This window comes from Ictalurus punctatus, chromosome 1 (genome assembly GCF_001660625.3).
Source record: "Ictalurus punctatus breed USDA103 chromosome 1, Coco_2.0, whole genome shotgun sequence".
Lineage (NCBI taxonomy): Eukaryota > Metazoa > Chordata > Actinopteri > Siluriformes > Ictaluridae > Ictalurus > Ictalurus punctatus.
The window spans coordinates 5,695,160-5,704,060 of record NC_030416.2 but is presented as its reverse complement, the minus strand read 5'-3'; the positions used below and the strand labels follow the sequence as shown (position 1 = coordinate 5,704,060).

The following is an 8,901-nucleotide window of genomic DNA, read 5'->3' as shown; positions in this document are numbered from 1 at the left end:
CGTTACACACGCAAGGCTTTTGGCCAATCACAACGCAACGGGTCAGCTGGCCAATCAGAACACTTTGGGCTTTTTGGAAGGAGGGGCTTTGCAGAAATCGGAGCGTTAGCAACCTGGGAATAGAGGTACTACAATAATGTACAGTATTTGACAAACAATGTGTTTTTTAACATTAAAGCATGTTCAATTATTTTATTACACCCAATAAACAACATAATTAATGTTTAAAACATTTTAAAATCATGATATGACCCCTTTAATTGCCCTGATGGTGGAAATGGGCATTTTCAATGCTTTTGCTATTTTCTTATAGCCACTTCCCATTTTGTGAAGCTCAACAATCTTTTGCTGCACATCACAGCTATATTTCCTGGTTTTAACCATTGCTATGAATGACTAAGGGAATATGTCCTGTGTGTTACCTCGTATTTATACCCTTGAGAAACAGGAAGTCATGGTTGAACATGTTCCTGTTTCTAGTCACCTAGGTGTACCAAAAAAATGTAAAATATCAATGGGAATATACTTCTAATATAGTTTTCTCATATTAATTCATAGGGGTTCCAATAATTGTTGCACAGCTATATTTAAAGTTTTAAAAAAAAAATTTTTTTTTTTAAATAAACCCATGTTGTGTTTTCAATTGTTTGTTATCCATGAAAGCAGAGTACTTTTGTGACTTTTTTTTCTTACAAAAGATCAAAAGGTTCAACAATAAACTATTTTTCACAGCCTTCTTTGCTCACATTTACCAAGGGCGCCAATATTAGTGGAGTGTCAGTCTAGTGCATTAACACAAATAACAACACAAGCTAGTTACAGACTTGTATAAACCCACCCTTTTTAATTCAGTTAATTAATTTAGTGTTTAAACTAAATTAATATTATGGAGAGAAATGTAAACTAACAGTGTAACTATTATTGCCACTTTACTTTAGGTTGCTATGTGAAGCATCCACATGGCACTTTTGCTACTCCCAGCAAGCCATGCTCTAGAATTCCATTTAGACTGGCAAGGTTGTTGGTTTAGAGCAGGGTTTCCCAACAGGGCATTTGTAGCGGCATTTCAGGGGGGTCCTGAGACTGTGATGGAAACAAAATTAATTAAATCTGTAGCATTTCACTGTAACCTCAGAAATAAAAAGCAATTCAGTTTGGTTAAATTATTAATGGTTCATGTCACAAGATCTTAGTATGTGAGTTAAACATAAATGACTGTAAGCAAGCTAAATCAAGCCTCTCATTAAGTTTGTGAACCCTTTAGAATTTAAAATTTTAAATATGATCGAAAACATTGGCCATTTATTAAGGAAAATGATCCAATATTCCATATGTGATATTACAAAACTATGTGAATCTTTGTTTTCAGTAAAAGCAATTGTGCCGCAATAACTTTCGAGAGCAGTGACTTTCTCATTGCAACCCTGTCAAGCACACCATTGTTGTTGATAAGTGTCTCCTCCTGATGGTGGACTCATGAACATTGACATTAGCCAATGTGAGAGAGGCCTTTAGTTGCTTAGAAGTTACCCTGGGTTCCTTTGTGACCTTTTGGACTATTACACATCATGCTGTTCAAGTAATCTTTGTTGGTTGACCACTCCTGGGGTGGGTAACAATGGTCTTGAATTTCCTCAATTTGTAAACCATCTATCTGACTGGGGATTGGTGGAGTTTGGACTCTTTAGATATTGTGTTGTAAACTTTTCCTGCATGATGAGCATCATCTCTTTTTCTGAGGTCCTCAGAAATCTCCTTTGTTCGTGCCATGATACACTTCTACAAACGTGTTGTGAAGATCAGACTTTGATCAGTTCTTTAAATAAAACAGGGTGCTCACTCACACCTGATTTTCATCTCATTGATTGAAAATACCTGATTCTAATTGCACCTTCAAATAAACAGCTAATCCTAGAGGTTCACATACTTTTGCCACTCACATATGTAATTGTGGCAGTGGGGGCATGTTGAAGCTTCGGCTGTGAATGGAGAGCTGGACCAACAGGTGATGATTCTCACCTGTGTGTAATTAGTGAAAGTTAATTTATTTGTGTCTGTTTGTGCTTTTAGGGCCATGAAGAGAGAGCGAGAGAGAGCTAACCAGCCAACCTGTGTGTGTACAAACCCACCGAAAAGTGAAAATTAAAAATAGAGAGAATGAAAAACCCTTTTGAGCTATCCTCAGCTTGCCTCATTTGTTTAATTAGGATGTCTTTGCCTACTTTTAGGACTTGTGTGAAAGTCTGATGTTGTTTGTCATATCTATGCAGATACATAAAAAATTCTAAAGGGTTCATAAACTTCCAAGTATCACCGTAAGATGGACAGATGTCAGTAAAAGAAAATCACAAGAGGAACATCCAAGCACAAATTATACAGAAAAAGCTCCAAAGTGGGAATTATTCTGTAAGTACAGCGAGGCATAAATGCACTGACAGTATGCATACTCAAGTGTGGTTGAAGCAGTTTTCTAATGAACATATGAACCCGGATTTCTTAGCAAAAAAAATTGGAAGCAAAATTTGGAAGCAAAATATGAAAACTTGGCCATTTACATATAACCAACAAGACAAGGTTGTGCAGATTAATAGCAACAAAAGCTGTATGAATAAATGATTAAAATTTCTTAAATAAGAACCAAATAATTTAAGTAGAAAGGGTTCAAGCTGACAATATAGGTTAGGAAGCCCTGGTTTAGAGTAATGGCCAGGTAAAATGTTGCCCTTCATGCAGCTGAGCTGATTCAGTTGACAGTAGACAAGTCAGAAGACAATTCATTTAATTCTGTTAAATCTACATCACTGGACACAGTTTCATGCGATATGCAGTGTCTAGAATTAAATTAATAATAACTTTATCAAGGACACCAGCAATAACATTACAAATTAAAATCTACATACATTTCAACATTGCAACATTAACTAGCCATCCATCCACACTGCATTCCATTGTCCCATTACCCTTAGAAAAAAATTGCTGTTTTGTCATACATAACCAACTCCATTTGGTGTTCAGCTGCACTCGCTAAAGTAAACACATTCAGTGAAAAAAGTGTACAGCAACTGTACCAAGAACATTTCACCAACATTTACAAAAAATAAGTAACAGAAAAAAAGACAATGAAAAGCTGGCTTTCATCATTCAGTTGGCAGTGCTTACTACTGTCAACAAGCTCCTTAAATGTCCAGAAGAAAATGAACAATAAGGCACCATAAATAAACTAAACCTATTGTCCACAGATGAACACAGAATAAAACAAAGTGTGTAAATGCAATCCACATGGTACAAAAGGTATAAAAGCCTAAATAAAACAAGCTACATCATCCTGGATGAGGTGTCTGAAGAGAAATGGCCCAAGTTTTGCTTTTGCCGACGTCCTCGGTTATTCTTAGGGCATTTCCTGTTAAGAGAAATATTGCAGTGGGATTGATAGCAACTATTATTTTACTTTTATTATATATTACATTATAATTATTACAATATTACATTGTGACTTGGTTGCTTATAAACCAGTTATTTTAAATAGATGAAAAAAATAAACATTTCAGCAATGGCTTTTGCATATTTTAGGAGACACTTACCTGGTGATGCACATGACAACGGCCACAATTATGGCTATCTGTACAGCTCCAATAATAGCAGCTATGAGTACATAGTGCAGTTTTTGACCACTGGGCACCACATACAGTATGTTAAAGTCAGTAACTTCCTCACACTGTGGCCCTGTGTATCCAGAATCACACCTGAAATGAAAAAGAAATACAAAAACATTTACATCTGCATGAGCACTACATATGTTGATGTCACTAGATCAAATCCAAACCTTGAACTCAATGCTTACCGACACGAGGAATGTCCATATTGGAATTCACAGTGGCCATGAACACAAAAGTTGTCATCTGTGCAGGGAACTGGCATCCAGCCATATCCTTTCCCTTGTCCTGGATCTGCTGTGCCTAACATTGAAGAAAGAGTAAAAGAAAGAGTTTCTTATCCAAAGCTGTCAGGTGGAAGAATAATTTTAGAAAATTATTTAATTTACTAGTTTCCACCAGTTCTTATTTTTATTAAAACAATTATGTATTTCTAACAAAAACTAAAGAAAAAAATAATAATTTAATGTGTTTACCAAAAAGATTTGGCTTGTAGGACAGTTCATCATCATTTTTTTTCCCCTTGTCTAAAATAAGACAAACCATTGTTTCAAAAATGCGAAAAGCTTTTCTCATTGTTAGAAACAGGAAAATGTGTTATAAGCAAATTATAATATAGTATAAAACAGTCCATACAAGATTTCACTGACTTTTTCTGTGATTGTCTGTGATGTCTAAAAAATACCTATTAGGGTTGTGCTAAGTGTCATGTTAGTTTAGGTGTATAATCTGGCAGTTATCAAAAAGTTTACTTTTTTAAAAAATCTGATTAAACTGTTAAACTTTACATGATATTTATCTATGAATGAATGCTCATTTCATCATATGAAATGAAAGTCATGCAAACCAAATGTTTTATTTTGCATCCTAAGTACACAGCACATAAAATTACACCAATCAATAATCAGTTTTATTTGCTAGGTATGTTACACATATGAGTAGTTTGTCTTGAGGGGTGCAAAAGTAACAAATGGAACAGCACAGGAAAATTGACAACTATGCCCAAGAAGTAAGTAATCTAACCTAAAAAAATAGGACAAGTATGAAGGAAGTATAATAAAATAGCAATATTAAAGAATATGGATAAAGGCTGCTTATAGGGTTTTAAATGGTTGCTTAATTGTGTTGCATCATGATAGGTTATAATAAAATAAAAGTTGATTATACACAATAGACTAACAAAAGTGTAGAAACATCAATTATGATCTTACCTGGGCATCTCCCTAGATGTTTAACATCAATCTGCTCCTGTTTCAGACACGAAGCCTCCCGTACAAGGCAGGGATTGTTGTAGGAGTTTCCATCTGTACCACACACTGGATTCTCATTATGCCCACTACAGTCAATTTTACACGAACACCTGCAAACAATAAAAAAGTTTATTTGTTTGAAAAAAAAAAAAACTAAAAAAAACCAAAAAAAAACAAAAACAAGAATGAGCATTTTTGTTCTAAGAATTCCCTCTAATGTTGAATAAAATCTTGCACTGAGATGTTTGAGATAGCTGATTCTACAGTTCACGAAATCATCTAATTAGTCTTGGGTTTAAAAAAAAAAAAAAAAAAAAAAAGATGGATATATATATATATATAAAATATATATATAAATATATAAATATATATATATATATATATATATATATATATATATATATATATATATATATATATATATTTTTTAACACTTTTATACTCTTATTCAGAGGTGGGTAGAGCAGCCAAATATTTTAAAGTAAAACTAAAATAATTACTATAAAACTAAAAAATAAAGTAATAAAGTATCCAATGAGAAGACTACTCAATTAGCAAGTTACTAGTTACTTCGGATCTGATTAAAATGAAGCCAAAATCCCGCGATGGGTACAATAAACAGAACCTGTCATTTTCAACACAAAATCTCACACACACGCCAAAAAAACAAACATTTCCCAAAAGTTGACTGTCTTAACATGTTAACAGCACAAACTTGTCAGCATCTGCATTTAAACAAGACAACAGAAAACAAAAAAAAACAGACTATGGAACAGAAGAGAAAGTGTGTGTAGAGTGAGAGTGAGTGTTTGTGTGTGTGCGCATGCGTGCGCATGTCTCCTGCCTCTCTCGACACGCTTGCTTCTTCCCCCTCTCCAGGACGGAGCCCGCAAAAAAAAAAGTGAGTGGTTGTTGCATCCGCATTCAACCACTGCAGCGTATCGCGAGACTCACGACCTCATTATACATGATATAAACAAATTATTAAAACTACATATATTCATTAACATTTAACGGTAATGGAGGAATGCCACCAAATGTAGTGAAGTAAAAATACATTTCTGTGATTAAAAATGAACTTGATTAAGTGTATAAGTTTGGTCAGTTAAACCTACTTTGAAAAAAATCATTTTTAAAAGGTTACTCAAATAAATGTAACAAAGTAAATGTAATGTGTTACTACACACCTCTGCTTATATTACTTAATTGACATAGAAAAGGACCAGAAAATGCCAACAAAAAGACCATTTAAGTTCTCATTCCAACAAATTCTCACTTTGTAATACAGCCATTGAGATACCTGAGCAGCACAAGTCCAAGAACAGAGAAGAGTATTAGAAGAAACACCCTCTGGACAACTCGGATACCAGCAACTACCAACCGGTATCACTTCTCTCTTTTCTTTCTAAAATTCTTCAATGTGTTGTCTACAATAAACTGTCTGTCTATCTTACCCAGAATAACCTCCATGATCTTAACCACTCTGGCTTCAAAGTGGCACACACCACAGAATCCGACCTTGTGGCTGTTAATGAGGAGTTTTATTTTATTATAGATCAGCCAAACTGTCATCAGCAGCCTTCAACATGGTCACAAGACTCTCCTGTCTTGGAATTCATGATGCAGCACGGCAATGGTTTGCATCTTCCCTGGAGGGACGGTCATATCAGGTGAACTGGAAGGGAGCCACATTTACTCCATGCAAACTGGTGTTCCACAAGGCTCAGTGCTGGGTCCTCTTCTGTTCTCAGTCTACACCTGCTCGCTTGGTGAGATCATAAATGACATGAGTTTTGATACCACTGTGATGCTGATGACACTTATCCCATCCTCTCCTTTCTTTCCTCAGACACTCAACTTCTGAGCAGATCTTAGCAGATCTTAGCATATGTGGCAGACATTTTATCATGGATTTCAGCTCATCAGCTGAAACTAAATCCCAGCAAGACTGGGCAGATGTACAGTATCTCACAAAAGTGAGTACACCCCTCACATTTATGTAAATATTTGATTATATCTTTTAATGTGACAACACTGAAGAAATGACACTTGGCTACAATGTAAAGTAGTGAGTGTACAGCTTGTGTAACAGTGTAAATTTGCAGTCCCCTCAAAATAACTCAACACACAGCCATTAATGTCTAAACTGCTGGTAACAAAAGTGAGTACACCCCTAAGTGAAAATGTCCAAATTGGGCCCAAAGTGTCAATATTTTGTGTGGCCACCATTATTTTCCAGCACTGCCTTATCCCTCTTGGGTATGGAGTTCACCAGAGCTTCACAGGTTGCCACTGGAGTCCTCTTTCACTCTTCCATGACGACATCACAGAGCTGGTGGATGTTAGAGACCTTGTGCTCCTCCACCTTCTGTTTGAGGATACCCTACAGATGCTCAATAGGGTTTAGGTCTGGAGACATGCTTGCCCAGTCCATCACCTTCACCCTCAGCTTCTTTAGCAAGGCAGTGGTCGTCTTGGAGGTGTGTTTGGGGTCGTTATCATACTGGAATACTGTCATGCTGTGCTTCAGTATGTCACAGTACATGTTGGCATTCATGGTTGGCATTGGCATTCATCCGGTAGCACTCATGCAGCCCCAGACCATGACACTCCCACTCGACTGTAGGCAAGACACGCTTGTCTTTGTACTCCTCACCTGGTTGCCACCACACACACGCTTGACACCATCTGAACCAAATAAGTTTATCTTGGTCTCATCAGAAAACAGGACATGGTTCCAGTAATCCATGTCCTTAGTCTGCTTGTCTTCAGCAAACTGTTTGTGGGCTTTCTTGTGCATCGTCTTTAGAAGAGGCTTCCTTCTGGGACGACAGCCATGCAGACCAATTTGATGCAGTGTGTGGTGTATGGTCTGAGCACTGACAGGCTGACCCCCAACCCCTTCAACCTCTGCAGCAATGCTGGCAGCACTCATACGTCTATTTCCCAAAGACAACCTCTGGATATGACGCTGAGCACGTGCACTCAACTTCTTTGGTCAACCATGGCGAGGCCTGTTCTGAGTGGAGCCTGTCCTGTTAAACTGCTGTATGGTCTTGGCCACCGTGCTGGAGCTCAGTGTCAGAGTCTAGGCAATCTTCTTATAGCCTAGGCCATCTTTATGTACAGCAACAATTCTTTTTTTCAGATCCTCAGAGAGTTCTTTGCCATGAGGTGCCATGTTGAACTTCCAGTGACCAGTATGAGGGAGTGTGAGAGCAATGACACCACTTTTAACACACCTGCTCCCCATTCACACCTGAGATCTTGTAACACTAACAAGTCACATGACACCGGGGAGGGAAAATGGCTAATTGGGCCCAATTTGGACATTTTCACTTAGGGGTGTACTCACTTTTGTTGCCAGTAGTTTAGACATTAATGGCTGTTACACAAGCTGTTACACAAGCTGTACACAAGCTGTACACAAGCTGTACACTCACTACTTTACATTTTAGCAAAGTGTCATTTCTTCAGTGTTGTCACATGAAAAGATATAATCAAATATTTACAAAAATGTGAGTACACCTCACTTTTGTGAGATACTGTACATCCACAGAGATGCATCCCCATATCAAGATCTTGTGATCTCTCTGGACAACTCTCAGATCTCACCATCTGTTACTGCATGCAAACTTGGGGTAGTCTGTACAATCAACTGTTGCTTGCTCCTTCAGAACATCAGAAAGGCCTGGCCATTTATATCCACAGACGATTTAGGTGGTTGTTCAGTCCCTTGTCATTATGAGACTGGGCTACTGCAACTCAATCATGACCTCTGCAACTAATCCATAATGTAGTTACATGACTTATTTTCAACCTAGCAGAGTTCTCCCACACACCCCATTGCTATGCTCCATCCAGTAGGCTCCTTTACCTGTCCACATCAGATTTAAAACACTGATGCTTGAATGCAAAGCCCAAATAGAGACCATTGCCCGCCTACCTTAAAGCACTTATCACTTATCATTGCTAGCACTGCTCGATTGGACCCAACA

General features: G+C 37.3%; 1 protein-coding gene across 3 annotated transcripts in view; it reads right to left on the bottom strand.

Moving 5' to 3' along the window:
• Window positions 1-2,762: 2,762 nt before the first annotated feature.
• tmeff1b (transmembrane protein with EGF-like and two follistatin-like domains 1b) overlaps window positions 2,763-8,901 on the bottom strand; it is a 99,866-nt gene continuing 93,727 nt past the window's right edge. For 2 of the 3 annotated variants that reach the window (XM_017481441.3, XM_053679706.1), the window contains exons 6-10: window positions 4,865-5,013; window positions 4,130-4,180; window positions 3,842-3,956; window positions 3,582-3,743; window positions 2,763-3,400 (exon numbers count right to left, since the gene is read on the bottom strand). In XM_017481441.3, coding sequence (XP_017336930.1) covers window positions 3,316-3,400; window positions 3,582-3,743; window positions 3,842-3,956; window positions 4,130-4,180; window positions 4,865-5,013 — 562 coding nt within the window. In that variant the 3' untranslated portion in view covers window positions 2,763-3,315. The remainder of the gene's footprint in view (window positions 3,401-3,581; window positions 3,744-3,841; window positions 3,957-4,129; window positions 4,181-4,864; window positions 5,014-8,901) is intronic. The other variant, XM_017481451.3, reaches the window with a different exon arrangement.